Source organism: Tursiops truncatus, chromosome 9 (genome assembly GCF_011762595.2).
Source record: "Tursiops truncatus isolate mTurTru1 chromosome 9, mTurTru1.mat.Y, whole genome shotgun sequence".
NCBI classification, from domain to species: Eukaryota; Metazoa; Chordata; class Mammalia; order Artiodactyla; family Delphinidae; genus Tursiops; species Tursiops truncatus.
The window spans coordinates 82,810,749-82,827,451 of NC_047042.1; the positions used below are offsets into that span (position 1 = coordinate 82,810,749).

General features: G+C 39.6%; 1 protein-coding gene across 17 annotated transcripts in view; it reads left to right on the forward strand.

Annotated features, from left to right (window-relative positions):
- Positions 1-16,703, forward strand: part of NRF1 (nuclear respiratory factor 1) — a 137,302-nt gene that overhangs the window by 33,835 nt on the left and 86,764 nt on the right. For 15 of the 17 annotated variants that reach the window (XR_002174125.3, XR_012334067.1, XR_012334068.1 and 12 more), the window contains exon 2: positions 13,079-13,310. Coding sequence is in view for 12 of the 17 variants with exons in the window: in XM_019924150.3 (XP_019779709.1) it covers positions 13,088-13,310 (223 nt within the window). In the remaining 5 variants the exon portion in view is untranslated. Of the gene's footprint in view, positions 1-3,457; positions 3,578-13,078; positions 13,311-16,703 lie in introns of those variants that run through there. The other 2 variants (XM_019924106.3, XM_019924097.3) reach the window with 2 other exon arrangements.

Genomic DNA, 16,703 nt, shown 5'->3' on the forward strand with positions numbered 1-16,703 from the left:
CCACCAGGGAAGCCGGGGTTTTGGCTTTTAGATCTTGACTCTTCTGCATATACTTATTTTTTATTGTTTCTAAATTTATGTAAATAATAATCTATACAAATAATAATTTATATAAATGGACTTTCATACCATTTAAAATTCATTTTAAAATAATTTTTATAAAATGGTATAATGATTACATTATAAAATGTATAAAATGTGAGCGCAGTTCTCCATTTTTTTAAAAAAAAAGTCAGTCCCTTGTCCTCCTTTTTTTAAAAAAAAAAAGTTTTGTTCCCTTTCCATCTATTGGAAGTGGGAGTGTCTAATTAGCTAGATAAACACATGTAATATGGGTGAAGAAAAACATGAAATAATTTGACTGCCCTGGTGCTCACAGAAGATAGTAGCTTCAAAAGACATTGTTTTTTGGCAACTTCACGAGTTGCATTTATTCCTGTGGCTGGGAAGCATGCTGTCAGGCCTCTCAGTCTGTAGGAACCATTCCTCAAAGCAGCTGTATCCTCTAAGGCAGTGATGGTGAGGGTTGAAGAGTGAAGGGAACGGAAGGCATGTTAGAGGGACTGGGATGGGTTACTGCAGGTGCAGTTTGAAAAATTACTGCAGTTCAGTATGCATGTTATTTTATAATACAAATTCACTGGCCCCTCAGTTAAACCCTTGGGTTGAAGATATACACATGATAGTGTGGGATAGAAGTTAACGTGCCCAAGCCAGAAGTTAACGTGCCCAAGCCAGTAATGGCTAGAGACCCACAAAGGGTGGGTCTCTGATGGAGCTGTTGGAGCACTTGATTAGAAGGCAGGGAATGTGGGTTCGAGTTTTGGTTTTGCCGCCAACTAGAGCTGTGACTTTGGGTAACTCACTTAGTCTTTCTGGGTCTCAAATTAATCTGTAAAATGAGAAAATCAGACTAGGTAGTCTCCAAGGTCTTAGGCATTTTAAGTTTGCCTCTGGTTAAAGGAAAACTCTGTGAGCAGCTGCGTCTGACTGGTTATCAAGGTAAGAAGATATATATATAGTTAGGGGATCCAAAGTGAATAATTACAGGTTTTCCAGCCAATTTTATCAGGGTATTCTTTGTGCTTCCTAACAAATTAAATAGCAGAGGAGAGTTGATGATGAAAAAAACAATGTTTCCTGCCTTTTCTCTTTCCTTTCCATCCCTAGCCCTACAGTCCAGAGACCACCTTTAAAAACCATTTCACTGGGCTTCCCTGGTGGCGCAGTGGTTGAGAGTCCACCTGCCAATGGACGGGTTTGTGCCCCGGTCTGGGAAGATCCCACATGCTGTGGAGCAACTAGGCCCATGAGCCATGGCCACTGAGCCTGCGCGTCCGGAGCCGGTGCTCCGCAAAGGGAGAGGCCACAACAGTGAGAGGCCCGCGTACTGCAAAAAAAAAAAAAAAAAAGAAAAAAGCCATTTCACTATTTCTGTTTTTAGCTTCTCTTGGAATTACTTCCATAAGGCTTAATAGTATGTGTAAACTTCTGTTTCTTGATTGATCAACTTTACACAATATCTGTGGTCTTTTTTGATATGAAAAATAAGAATTTAAGTCACTTTTTCTACTCCCTCCTTTCTCCATCTCCCATTATTTGATATTTATATTCTTTTTGAAAGTTTTAAAATAATTATCTTTATAATTATAAATGATAAACTTTTATTTTTTGATCCATCAACTTTAAACTTTCTCAACTTGCCATTTTGTAGAATGGCATTATAAGTGCTCCTGCACTACCCTCTTTCTATATTCCAGCTTCTGGGAGCCATACTCTACTTTTACATCATTAAGGTTAATATTTTTATCTTGTCTTGCATCCCCCAAGTATTATGTGCTCACCTTTATGTTTAGATTACTGTTTTTATCACATTACCTTTCTGTGCCTGCATGTCCAGGCACAGAATGATTCTAGCATGTCCAGAATCATAACTATACGATCACTCAAAGTTTGTTTTTTTTTTTAAATTTATTTCATTAACTTATTTATTTTTGGCTGCGTTGGGTCTTCGTTACTGCGCAGGGCTTTCTCTAGTTGCGAGCGGGGGCTACTCTTTGTTGTGGTACACGGGCTTCTCATTGCGGTGGCTTCTCTTGTTGTGGAGCACGGGCTCTAGGCGCACGGGCTCCAGAGCGCAGTCTCAGTAGTTGTGGCGCATGGGCTTAGTGGCTCCTTGGCATGTGGGATCTTCCCGCATCAGGGCTCAAACCCATGTCCCCTGCAGTGGCAGGCGGATTCTTAACCACTGTGCCACCAGGGAAGACCTACTGAAAGTTTTATGTCTCTTAAAAGCTAAGGAAATAATTGGGTATGTACTTAAAGACTTAACTTAGTAAACCATTCATTTACTCATTTATTCAACAGATATTTATTGAATATCAAACTTGTCATCACAGTGGTATTTATAATAGTGAAATATTGGAAACAACCTAAATGATTTAACTTTAGGGAATTAGTAAAATACCTACTGTACATTTTTATAGGGAATGCTCTGTAAACATTAAAAAATGATGTAAAATGTTAATAACATGAAAATTTCTGTTCTATATTAAATTTTAAAATATTTCTACAACAGTATATACACAACAGCCTCACTTTTGTTTTAAAAAAAAGCATCTAAGAAACTCAGGGGGAAAATGCTAGAAGCATGTATACCAAATTGTTAATTTGGTAATGTAGCTATCTCAGGTGGTGGTGATTTCTGTTTCTTTTTTGGTTTTTTCTGACTTGTATTTTCTCATTTACCCAAAAAGAACATGTGTCACTTTTATGATAATACATTTTTTAAACTAAAGATAAAAAATTAGAATTGCCAGTCATAGTTTTTCTTGGAATACTGATGTTAAACTAATCTAGGAGTACCTGATAAGAATTCAGTAAATATTTGTGGAATGAATGAGAGAATGATTGAATTGCAGAAATTCCTAGATCCATAGTATTGACACTTATACATTCATAATATTATCCAGAAATATTATCCTAGTTCAGTTATCTCAAAGGAAAAATCATGTATTGAAGAATCTAAGAAACAGCTTTAACTGAATGTTGGTTGTATAAAGGCAAATCCAGCAGGATTGAGGCCCACCACAGAAGCAGCCAGGCAACAATGCTACATTTCACAGTAAGCAGGATCTGAATAAAAGTGTCCTTTGTGCTCATGAGATTGAGGGGTGAGTCTTGGGGCAATTTATGTTATTTCTCCTTAATGGAAATTGAGGGAGCCTCTAATCCTGCTATCACATGACAGCTCCTTATTTTTTGGTGATTTGGGGAGCAGCTGTGGAGAAATGATTTTTCTGCAAAGAGAGCCAGCTGCATTCTTACCCATTTGCAAATGCCTAGGCATTACTAAACTTCCTGTCCACCATGTTTCTGATCCAGGGATAGCTTCTGCAACTCACCTGCTTTTTGTTTATATTTGTAGCTGTTAATAAGCATCTGAATATTTGAGAATGCATTTTCTAATCATTTTTATCATTGTCATCAACATTCATTAGGTACCTTCTCACTCAGGGCACTGTGACAGACACAGGGTTGTAAGCTGTAATGTGGAGACCACTTTTCTCTTTGGCAGGTGGGTCAGCATCAGTGTTCTTAGAATCACTTTATTTTTAGAAGGTTAAATTACAGTGTAAAGAAAGATTCTGGTGTAAAGGCAGCTGAGAGCTGTTCCTTTGGTCCCCAGACTCCTCCTGAGTCTGGGTGTTCATTCATGTCCTCTTGCTGTGCCATGTGCTTTCACAAGCTGTTGCCTCAGCCTGCAGTCTCCTTTCATTGTGGCACCTGACGAACTCCTGGCTAAAGACTCTGTCCTCCTTTTCTTTCTTTTTTTTTTTTTTCAATTTATTTATTTTTGGCTGCATTGGGTCTTCATTGCTGCGTGCGGGCTTTCTCTAGTTGCGGTGAGCGGGGTCTGCTCTTCGTTTTTTGTGCGCGGGCTTCTCATTGAGGTGGCTTCTCTTGTTGCAGAGCACGGGCTCTAGGCACGCGGGCTTCAGTAGTTGTGGCTCGCGGGGTCTAGAGCGCAGGCTCAGTAGTTGCGGTGCACAGGTTTAGTTGCTCCGCGGCATGTGGGATCTTCCCGGACCAGGGCTCGAACCCATGTCCCCTGCGCCGGCAGGCAAGTTCGCAACTACTGTGCCACCAGGGAAGCCCCTGTCCTCCTTTTCATGGTACCTACTCGATGTCCTTGTAGTCCTCTCTTCCCAGTGCTCCTTTAGCCCTTGGTGATATTATCACTCGAATATGATTTTTTTATTTTTTAAGGAAAAGGCTTTTTTATTTTATTTTTTAAAATTTATTGGCCATGCCGCATGGCATGTGGGATCTTAGTTCCCCGACCAGGGATTGAACTCTCGCCCCCAGCATTGGAAGCGCAGAGTCTTAACCACTGGACTGCCAGGGAAGTCCTGGAAAAGGCTTTTTTAAAGGCAAAAGCCTTCTAAGTTAACTTTATCAATTTGTACTTACTTTTTTTTAAGCTCTTTTAACCCAGGATCTTTAAGAAATACAGTCAGGGAATTGGGTAGGCAGGGTTTCTATAATGAGTAAAAGAAAGCTTTACTTTTGATTGTGAACACCTGCAGGGTGAGGGAGAGACACGGACAGTCTTTTCTCCTATCTTTGCAGTGTTGAATTTTCACCAAGGGATGGATTTGCTTGAAATATTGTATGAACCTACTGTATTAGAAATTTCTTTAACAACAATTAGAAGCAAGTAATTTCAAAACTTACAACTAGAATGTAGAAGAACTGCACTGTTCATTGTGATAGTCACAGCCACATGTGGCTATTTATATTAAAATTATTTAAACCTAAGTAAAATTTTAAAATGTAGTTCCTTAGTCGCAGTTGTCACATTTCATGTCAGTAGCCACATTGGTTGGTGGCTGCTGTTTGGCACAGTGCAAATTTAGAACATTTCCATCATCACAAAATTTCTATTGAACAGTGCTGATCTAGAGGCTATAGGAGAGTTGATGTATTTTGAAGTATTTGGTGAAGTAGATTCACCTAACTATTTTCTGTGGAAGGATGTTTATTCCAGTTGAAGAATTTTAAGCAGCTTGAAATTCCCTGTGCTTTCTTTACATTTTTCTTTGGTTGTGGCACCCTCTAGTGTTTCAGCTTTGGTATAGCTATATCATCATGAAATAACCTATTTGTGATTTGAGTCCAAGAACGTTGAAATATTTTGGAAAATTTTGTGTGTATATGCATTTTTCTAGGGAGGAGTGCTGTAGCTTTCACACATCCTCAAAAGGGTCTGTACTTCAGAAAGTAACTATGTTCTGATACAGGTCCTTGTATGGTCAAAACTCCTAGTTTGTGATTTATAAGCATTTTTTCTCCCAATGTATAAATTTTTTTCTCCCAATTTATAAGCATTTTTTTCTCTCATGTAACTTTCCCTTTGACATTTCTATGCTTTATCTGTCTTTATGTGGAATAGTACTACTACTAGTAATAGGTTACACTTATCTAGCACTTATTATATACATGTCCTGTTTTAATCCCTTTTATGTGGTGAAACGAAAGCATAGGAGTCAATTGGGACTTGTCTAAGGTGGTAGTGAGTGGCAGAGCAAGGATTCGAATCCAGTACTATGGCTCCAGAGTTTGCACTCTTAACCACCCTGCTATGGAAGTGAGGATAAGCCTTTAAGCAGGAATGAGGTGGGTTGGAGAGGACACTTTGCATACTCTTGGCATGCTCTTGTACTAGATTCTTTGGGCCTAGTTGTATAATAAGAAAACAAAACTCTAAATCTCTGCAAGCCACACTGGAAATTATAGTTAGTACCTACTATTGATTTTCAGCAGATATGCATAGATCTCTCCATATAGTCTGCCAAGAACTTAGAGTGGTAGATGAAGGTCAAAGCTGCCATTGCTACCACAATTTTCTTTGGTTTGTCCAAATACCAGACACCGTATATTCATTGAATAATATGAAAAATCTTTTTGTGATTGTTTGTCACTATTATTTCCATAAAAAAGCACTTATTTTATTACTGTGATGTTGATTTTGTGGTTTGCTGGAATGTTAGACTTATTAAGTATCTTATTTAAAGAGCAGGTAAGACAGACTCATAAACAGATCAAAGTTTGTGTTTGTATATCTCCTACTTCTTTTTCTGTCTGTACTCCCTTCTCACTTCTGTGTCCCATTTCTCTCTTCCTGAGGCATTTTATACTCTCTAACTTAGCCTCTTTTTAATGATTAATCAAACTCAAGATTTTGTATTCAACTTCCATTGGCATATGGAAACAAACCCTAGTGGTAGCCTTATAAAAATGTCCTTAGAATCACTTTACTGATAGTATAAAAATGTCAATACATTTTATTGTATTGACTTATATAAATCAATGTAAAGTTTTGCTGCTTACCAGCACTCTATGAGTAATTTCAAGAAAGGTACATATTTTCTTCCCTTTGTTATCAGTCAGTAAACCATGTGAGGTACTTCAGAGAATGTAATTGGTTACACAGGTGTTGGAAGACTAAAAGAGCAAAAGTAATCCAGATTTTAATAACCACCCATTGGGCTGGGGGAATGGAATAGAAGAACCCAGGAGTTCGGAGGGGCCCCCACACAGCAGGTAATCTCACCTCCACGTGGATGCCAGGCAGCTGGTACTCAACCAGCAGGGGAGAAGAGACACAGCTGGAGTCGGCACATGAGGCTGTCCTCTCTTGTTGGAGCAACTTTAATAAGAATGAAAACATCAAGAAAATCTCTTCTCCCCGCCTCTTCCCATCTTAACCTGTTGCCTCCCCCTGGTAAAACCTAACGTGAAGCTGGCAGACAAGTCTGGTAAATAAGGTTGGCTGACCCAACCCAGAGATGGCTATAGAGCAGTTCAGAACAAGTATAGAATAGAGGGCTTGGAAGCTGAGAGATGAGATGAATGGCCAGCACAACCTTATGGGAGAATTGTGGAAACTGTAATTGCCTGGGTCTAGCTTTACTAAGTATAATGTGCAGCCAGTTACCCGCAAGCATTTATTAAGGAACAAATTATGATGGCTGCTGTTCATAGAGACTTTATGTACCCAGGCCCTGTCTTCAGTGAACTTAGAATATTGTTTTCACAAAACCATTCACTCACACTCAAGTCATTATGAAGTTGTGTGGTAAAGCTTGTTTTTCTCACATATTGTATAAAAGCATTATTATTAACTGGGTTTCTTGGGTTGTTATTAATATTAATGAACATTTATAAATTTTATCAACATTGGAATGAAAAATATTATGTGATTGCAGTCATAAATTAGTTTTAGATGCTCCAAATTAGGAAGTTAGCCTCACTCAAGGCAAGACTATTTCTAAACTTTCTTGTGCAGTTTTTGTTTGTTTTTTATTTTTGGCTGCATTGGGTCTTCATTGCTGCGCGCGGGCTTTCTGTAGTTGCGGCGAGCAGGGACTACTCTTAGTTGCGGTGTGCGGGCTTCTCATTGCAGTGGCTTCTCTTGTTGCGGAGCACGGGCTCTAGGCACCCAGGCTTCAGTAGTTGTGGCTCGTGGGCTCCAGAGCGCAGGTTCAGCAGTTGTGGCTCACGGGCTCAGTTGCTCCACGGCATGTGGGATCTTCCCAGACCAGGGCTCGAACCTGTGTCCCCTGCATTGGCAGGCGGATTCCTAACCACTGCGCCACAGGGAAGCCCCTGTGCAGTTGTTTTAAAGTTTTTCCTGCTCTGGTGAAATTTTGACCTATTACCCGTTGTCTGCCCGAGAATCAAATATTTCTTTGGCTTTGGGCTTTTTTGGGAAAGGCTGTTGTGTTGAGTAAAATTTCTATCCTAGTTATGAAATTTAGATTCTGGACATGTCTAGGAATTAAGTTGAGCCTCTTGGTTTTCCTGTCCCTCGTTTTGGCTGTAGACACTGTATTGCTCTGAGACTTTCCCCTAGGCGGTTCTTGCAGCTTTTCTTTTGATATGGTAATGCTATTGTGAGACTAAGGCTTTCTCTTACTTTTAGTTATACCTTGATTGAGTATCCTGAACTGCTCTTCCAACTTTGATTTTTAAAATACTCTACACTTAATCTCATTATGTGTGGATTAGACTAAATTTAGCGCCCTTAGATATTTTATCCAAATTCCAGTAGCTCCTTAGGTATTGTTGACTATAGCTACCAGCGTGCTCCTGACCAGAAAATCTGTTTTTCTGAGTTCTCTTCCATTAATTATCTTTAGTCCCACGCCTGCTGGTCGATAATGGCAAAAGTAGGAACTCCTCTGTACAAAACTGCCCCTCCTCCGATCCCTTATAGATCATATATTAAAGAAGAACCTTTAGATGAAGTATTTGTTGCATCCCAGGTGATGATCCAGGCTAAGAAACAGGTTTTAGTAAAATTGCTACCATGTTGTTATTGTTTGGGGGAATGATTTTTTTTAAATGGAGTGTTGACTAATCTGCTGAACATCACTGGTTCCAGATAATAGACAGATATGCCTTTTTATTTGGATGTGATGTTTAGAATCACAGTTCATTACATGTTGCCCGGGCATTCATCTTGCTTTTCATATCTGTTCAGAGGAATCATTGTCGGGTCCATTCTCCATTTTGTGCACTCTCATAAAATTATGTTAGGGGCATTGGTTCCCTATAATTTCCTTATTTTAATGTTTTAGAGAGTGGTATTTGAGCCGTTGGAATTAATAGAATAAAGAAAGGTTTTTTAGATGCCTGACTCAAAATCTTTTGCACACAATTAAGAAAACCATATCCTCAGAGATGGATGTCTAATTTAAAGATGAGGAAATTGAGGCTCAGTCCTTCAAAAGTGGCCGTACCATTTTGCATTCCCACCAGCAATGAATGAGAATTCTGTTCCTCCACATCCTCATCAGCATTTGCTGGTGTTGGTGTTTTGGATTTTAGTTATTCTTGATGGGTGCAAAGTGTTATCTCATTGTTTTAATTTGCAATTATCTAATGACATATGATGCTGAACATCTTTTCACATACTTTTCATAGGTGTGTCTTCTTTGGTGAGCTGTCTTATTCAGGTCTTTTGCCATTTTTTAATTGGGTTGTTTGTTTTCAATATTGTTCGGTTTTAAGAGTTGTATTTTGGAACATAGTCTTCTATCAGATGTGTCTTTTACAAATATTTTCTCCCAGCCTGTGACTTGTCTTCTCATTATTTTTATAGTGTCTTTTGTAGAGCAGAAGAAGTTTTTAATTTTAATGAAGTCTAGCTTTTCAGTTCTTTCTTTCATGGATCGTGCCTTTGGTGTCATATCTAAAATGTCATCACCATACCCAAGTCATCTAGGTTTTATCCTGTGTCATCTTCTTGGAGTTTTATAGTTTTGCGTTTCACACTTAGGTCTATGATCCATTTTGAGTTACTTTTTGTGAAAGGTGTTAAGTCTGTGTTTAGATTCATTTTTTTGGCAGGTGGATGTCCAGTATTCCAGCACCATTTGTTGAAGACACTATCTTTGCTCCATTGTATTGCCTTTGCTCCTTTGTCAAAGATCAGTTGACTGTATTTATGGGGATCTATTTCTGGGCTCTCTATTCTGTTTCATTGATCTGTTTGTCTATTCTTTTACCAGTACCACACTGCCTTGATTACTGTAGCTTTATAGTGAGTCTTGAAGTCAAGGAGTGTCAGTCTCCCAGCTTTATTCCTCTCCTTCAATATTTTATTAGGGACTTCCCTGGTGGCACAGTGCTTGGGAATCCGCCTGCCAATGCAGGGGACACGGGTTCGATCCCTGGTCCGGGAAGATCCCACATGCTGCCTGTGCCACAACTCCTGAGTCTGTGCTCTGGAGCCTGTGAGCCCCAACTACTGAAGGCCATGTACTTAGAGCCCGTGCTTTGCAACGAGAAGCCACTGCAATGAGAAGCCCACACACGGCAAGGAAGAGCAGCCCCCGCTCACTGCAACTAGAGAAAGCCCACGTGCAGCAACAAAGACCCAACGCAGCCAAAAATAAATAAATAAATAAATAAAATATTGTATTAGCTATTCGGGGTCTTTTGCTTCTCCATATAAACTTTAGAACTAATTTGTCAATATCCATAAAATAACTTTCTGGGATTTTGATTGGGATTGCATTGAATCCATAGATCGTTAGGAAGAACTGACATCTTGACATTATTGAGTCTTCCTATCCATGAACTGGAATATCTGTCTATTTTAGTTCTTTATTTCTTTCATCAACGTTTTATAGTTTTCCTCATGATTTTGTACGTTATGTGAGATTTATACCTATGTGTTTCATATTTTTGGTTGATAATGTAAATGGTAAATTCTATTGTTCATTGCTGGTATATAGGAAAGCAGTTGGCTTTTGTATATAAACTTTGTATCCTACAACATTGCTATAATTACTTACTCGTTCCAGGTTTTTTTTTTTAATTGTTATTGATTCTTTTGGATTTCCTGCATAAACAATCATGTCATCTGTGAACAAAGACAGTTTTATTTCTTTTTCTTGTCTTACTACATTGGCTAGGAATCCCAGTACAATGTCAAAAAGGAGTGATGAGAGGGGACATCCTTATCTTGTTTCTCATCTTAGCGGGAAAGTTTCTAGTTTCTCACCATTAAGTATGATGCTAGCTGTAGATTTTTTGTAGATTTTTTTCTTATCAATTTGAGGAAGATCCCCTCTCTTCCTAGTTTCCATTTCTTCCTTTTTAAGGCTGAGTAACATTCCATTGTATGTATGTCCACGTTTTGCTTACTAATTCATCTGTTAGTGAATAGCTGGATTGCTTCCACCTTTTAGCTATTGTGAAAATGCTGCTATGAACATTGGTGTACAAATAGCCCTTTGAGACCCTACTTTCAGTTCTCCCAGCATAGCATCCAGAAGTGGAATTGCTGAATCATATGGTAATTCTTCTTAAAGTTTTTTGAGGACCAGTATGCATAGTTTGATATAAAAGGATGTTCACTTCACTGCTGTTCACAATACCAAAAATTTGAAAGCTGCCTTCCTATATATCAGTAGGTGATTGGTTGCATAATTATTGCACATCGATACAGTGAAGTGTTCTTTGGCTATTTAGAAAGGTCTGGTAGATTTGTATGTTTTGACATGTCAAAATGTCCAGATAGGGCTTCCCTGGTGGTGCAGTGGTTGAGAGTCCGCTTGCTGATGCACGGGACACGGGTTCGTGCCCCGGTCTGGGAAGATCCCACATGCCGCGGAGCGGCTAGGCCTGTGAGCCACGGCCGCTGAGCCTGCGCGTCTGGAGCCTGTGCTCAGCAGCAATGGGAGAGGCCACAACAGTGAGAGGCCCGCGTACCGCAAAAAAAAAAAAAAAAGTCCAGATATATTGTCAAAGAATAATATATGTATTGCGAACCTCTTTTTATTTTAAATCATATGTATGTACGTATGCTTCAAAAAAATTTTTAAGGTTAATATACTTCTCTGTAGGTTAGGGAGGAAGAAGAGGGGACAGATCATAAGTACACTAGGAGAGCAAACCTTTATCTTACTACTGCATCATTTCAGGGTTTATAAGAAACACAGTTCTATAAGCAGAAAAACCAATTTGAATAATCACATTTTGGGGACAAAATGTTTAACTCCCATTTGTGTTTGAAATATAAAGAAAATGTTAAGTATTTTACTTACTGTTTTTTGGGGGGTTTTTTTGGTTTTTTTTTTTGCGGTACGCGGGCCTCTCACTGTTGTAGCCTCTCCCGTTGCGGAGCACAGGCTCCGGACGCGCAGGCTCAGCGGCCATGGCTCACGGGCCCAGCCGCTCCGCGGCATGTGGGATCTTCCCGGACCGGGGCACAAACCCATGTCCCCTGCATCGGCAGGCAGACTCCTAACCACTGCGCCACCAGGGAAGCCCTTACTTACTGTTTTTATGTCCACAATGTCATATGCTAGTCACCAGGATCTTTTAAATATCTTTTTTATCATTATATATAATATCAAGGATATTTATTGTTTTGTGACTTGAGGTATAAAATTAGCACAATGAATTTCCATCTGGTTGGGACAGACTGTCACTTGATTTAAGCAAATACACAAAAACCCACATTTCCGAAATAATGCCGTTCCTGAGTAAGAAGGGGAACTTGCATTTGATTCCCAGTCCAACTGCATAGTAGAATAAATCCTGCACCAGCAGCAACACTTGTAAATTTGTGAAAATGAATTTTATCTTTCCTTAAAAAAATAAAATTTTTAATCCATCACACTTTCTTCCCTCGCCCTTTAGTTTTTTGTTTTGTTTTGTTTTGTTTTTGCGGTACGCGGGCCTCTCACTGTTGTGGCCTCTCCCGTTGCGGAGCACAGGCTCCGGACGCACAGGCTCAGCGGCCATGGCTCACGGGCCCAGCCTCTCCGCGGCATGTGGGATCTTTCCGGCCCGGGGCACGAAGCCGTGTCCCCTGCATCGGCAGGTGGACTCTCAACCACTGCGCCACCAGGGAAGCCCAGCCTTTAGTTTTTGATAAATGATAAAAATGAGCCAGTTATCAGAGAAGAAATCGTTCTTACTTCAAAAGATAAACCAACACAAAAAATAAGTTGCTGGTTCCTAATAGGAAAAATACATTTTAATAATTGTGTGATGAGAAGCTGCTTACGTACACATTGCAGATCAAATATTTGGAGTTAAGATGTCAGTCACATAGGTGGGTGATTGTAACTTTATTGCCATTAAAAGATTTCAAATTGCATTCGTGCTTCTGTGTACACATAATGAAAAATGGGCAAAATAATGAAGATTGATAATTCCCTGCGTCTGCTGTCTAATTCTGCTGTCTGCTCTTCTACGATGCCGCGTCTCTAATTGTACACAGTTAGTGATAGCTAGGAGTATAAAGTTGTCGCCCATCAATAAAAATCACACAGTTGGTTAAAAAAAAACTATCAAAATAGTTTCACACAAGGAAAATATTCTATTTTTATGTCATTGGAATGATGCTCCCCATTTCCTACGACTTGGTGTGGTGAGGTATGTAGTAAAATCAAAGGCTTGTCAGAGTTCCTCTGCTCTTGAGGAAAATATCTCTTATTTTAAGCATTGGAATATATTACACACTGAATCCTGTTCTTTGCCTTTTTTCTGACAGTAGATCTTCATGGAGGAACACGGAGTGACCCAAACTGAACACATGGCTACCATAGAAGCCCATGCAGTGGCCCAGCAAGTTCAGCAGGTCCATGTGGCTACCTACACTGAACACAGTATGTTGAGTGCTGATGAAGACTCACCTTCTTCTCCTGAAGACACCTCGTATGATGATTCAGACATACTCAACTCCACAGCGGCTGATGAGGTAACAGCCCATCTGGCTGCTGCAGGTAATGTTTGTATTGGAAGCTCTTCATTTTTGGCTTAACTCTGATACTGTGCTTATCTGAAAGAACCTAGGATACAGGCACTCACATTTATTGTCATCATATCTTCATGATTTCTTTTTAAGCCTTAAATTTATAACTTGTACGTGTATTACACTGAGACTTAAGTTGCAGACTCACGTACTATTAGTGATAAAAACTTTGGTTTTGTTTTTTCCTCCATTCCAGCACTCTTTACTTTTTTAAAAAAATTCATTCATTTATTAATTAATTTTTTTTTATGGCTGCATTGGGTCTTCATTGCTGCACGCGAGCTTTCTCTGGTTGCCACGAGCAGGGCTATTCTTCGTTGTGGTGCATGGGTTTCTTATTGCAGTGGCTTCTCTTTGTTGCAGAGCACAGGCTCTAGGTGCGTGGGCTTCAGTAGTTGTGGCATGCGGGTTCAGTAGTTGTGGCTCACAGGCTAGAGCGCAGGCTCAGTAGTTGTGGCGCACGGGCTTAGTGGCTCTGCAGCATGTGGGATCTTCCCAGACCAGGCCTCGAACCTGTGTCCCCTGCATTGGCAGGCAGGTTCTTAACCACTGTGCCACCAGGGAAGTCCCCACTCTTCACTTTTAACTCAAGCATTTAGTCCATTTACATTAAATGTAATCACTGATATATTTGGGTTTAAATTTATCATGTTTACTATATGCTTTCCCTTTGTCTCACTTGTTCTGTTTACTTTTCCTTCAATTTTCTTTTGGAGTGATTGAAAAGTTTTTGTTTCATTTTTTTCTTGTTAGTTTGGAAGTTATGCATACTTTTGCTATTAGTGGTACACCTAGAAATATACACCCTTCACTTATTTCAGAGTCTTATGTAAATGGTACTTTTGTTCTTTTTAGGGATAATGCAAGTTTCTTAGAACACTTGAATTTCATTCCCCTGCTTCTGACCTATATGCTGTTGTTGTTCTGTGTGTTAATTCTTTGTATATTTTAAGCCCTGTATGACATTATTTTTGTTTTATACATAGTCGATGTTAATTTTCCCCCTTATATCCCACTTGCCTTCTGAGAATTTTTCTTCTGCCTAAAGATACCATTTTATTTCCTTCAGCGTGGTTCTGCTAGTAGTAGAGTCTCTTAGTTTTTGCTTACCTGAGAATGTCTTTATTTAACCTTCAGTCTTGAAGGATGGTCTCCCTAGGTGTGGAATTCTAGGTTGGCAGTTATTTTCTCTCCTCATATTGAAGATGCTATTCCACTGTCTCTGGTTTCCATTCTTGCTTTTGAGCATTCAGCTTTTTCATTCTAACAGCTGTTCCTTGGAAGGTTATCTCCCACACAGACCCCTCCTCCACTGCTTTTAAGATTTTCTCTGTCTTTAGTTTTTGTGATATAGCTGGCTCTGGATTTCTTCTCATTTATTCTGTTTACAGTTCCTTTAAACATCTTGAATCTTTGGATTGATGTCTTTCATCAATCCTGGAAAATCTTAGCCATACATTTTGCTTCAGTTTTGCGTCCCCTCCATTCCGTCTCTTTTCCTTCTTTGACTCCAATGAAATATATTAGTCTTCATATTGAAGCCTTTATGTCTCTTTCCTTCTGTTCTGTATTACTACCCTTTTGTCTCTTCATGCTTCATTCTATGTAGTTTCTGCAGCCGGTCTTCCAGTTTATTAATTTTTTTCTTCAGCTATGTCTAAGGTGATTTTAAGTCTGTCCATTGAGTTATTAGTTTTGGTAATGGTTTTGTTTTCTAGTTTTAGAATTTCTAGTGTTTTTTTTCTCCCTCCCAAATTTGCAGTATTACAGTTTTCAGTTATTATAGAAAAAATATTTTTTTTGTTAATATCTATGAGAAAAGTAAGAGTTATGATTTTACAGGCCATTTAGTCATTTTACTTTCTGAAGTGCCTATGGGTCTGTTCCTGTGATATGTTACTAGTGCTGTTTCTTGTTCATGTTGGTTTTTCTCTTCACATATTGGTTATATTTGGATGAATGCTGGATGTGTGTGTGTTTGGAAAACCATTTTCAGAAATAATTTGGGAACTAGAATAATATTATCCGCCTCTAGAGAGGATTTTTGTTTGCTTCTACCAAATGCCTGAGGGCACTAGCAATCCTGGATCATCTTAATCCAATTTAAGGTTTTGAGGTTTTCTTTTTCTTTTTTTTTTTTTTTTGTGGTACGCAGGCCTCTCACTGTTGTGGCCTCTCCCGTTGCGGAGCACAGGCTCTGGACGTGCAGGCTCAGCGGCCATGGCTCACGGGCCCAGCCGCTCTGCGGCACGTGGGATCTTCCCAGCCGGGGGCACGAACCTGTGTCCCCAGCATCGGCAGGCAGACTCTCAACCACTGTGCCACCAGGGAAGCCCAGGTTTTGAGGTTTTCTTCTGGGCCTCTAAATGACTTAAAGCTGAGTGATACTTTGTGTCATTCTCTTTGCTATTTACATTGTATATTTAGCACTGTGTGGAAGACTACATGTAGACCATGCTTGGATGGGTCTAATATTGTATAAGGAACACTGATGTTAGAAGATATTTAGGAAAAGCTGGACAGGAAATCAATGATCAGAAATGGCCAAAATACTACATTTTTTTTTAGTTTATGCTGTATTTAAGGTGAAGAAGACAGCTGCAATGAAAATAAACTTATTCCTATCAGGTGTTATCTACTGTGTATTTCTGGAATGGTGAATTTAAAAATAAGGCTTAGTGACAAAACACACATAAACTGTTTGTGAAATATTTGTTTTGAAATTTTTATACTTCCCAGAAGAGGGCATCCTAACACAATAAATCCAGTTCAACTTCTTTCCTAGGATGGAAGATGCTTTTGAGGCACAGTTTTGCGACATTACTGTACTGCACTGTCATAGTTTTTTTTTTTTTTTTTTTTTTTTTTGCGGTATGCGGGCCTCTCACTGTTGTGGCCTCTCCCGCTGCAGAGCACAGGCTCCGGACACGCAGGCTCAGCGGCCATGGCTCACGGGCCCAGCCGCTCCGCAGCATGTGGGATCTTCCCGGACCGGGACACGAACCCGTGTCCCCTGCATCGGCAGGCAGACTCTCAACCACTGCACCACCAGGGAAGCCCCTGTCATAGTTTTAAGATTAGCAAAGAACTTTAACCCTTTCATGTGGCAGATGTGGAAACTGAGGCCCAACTGGTAGAAATGATTTACCACTGAATCATTCAACAGTTATTGAGGAATTATCAATATTATATGCCTTATATTATTATATATAGTACTGTGAACAAAGACTGGCAAGAGCTTGCTCCTAAAGGAGCTTACAGACCAGTGGTGGAGAGAAGGGTACAAATAATAAAGTAAAATAATTTCATAAAGCACTGATGGCTCTGAAGAATATAATGAAGTGTAAGGTAAACGGAGCAGGAG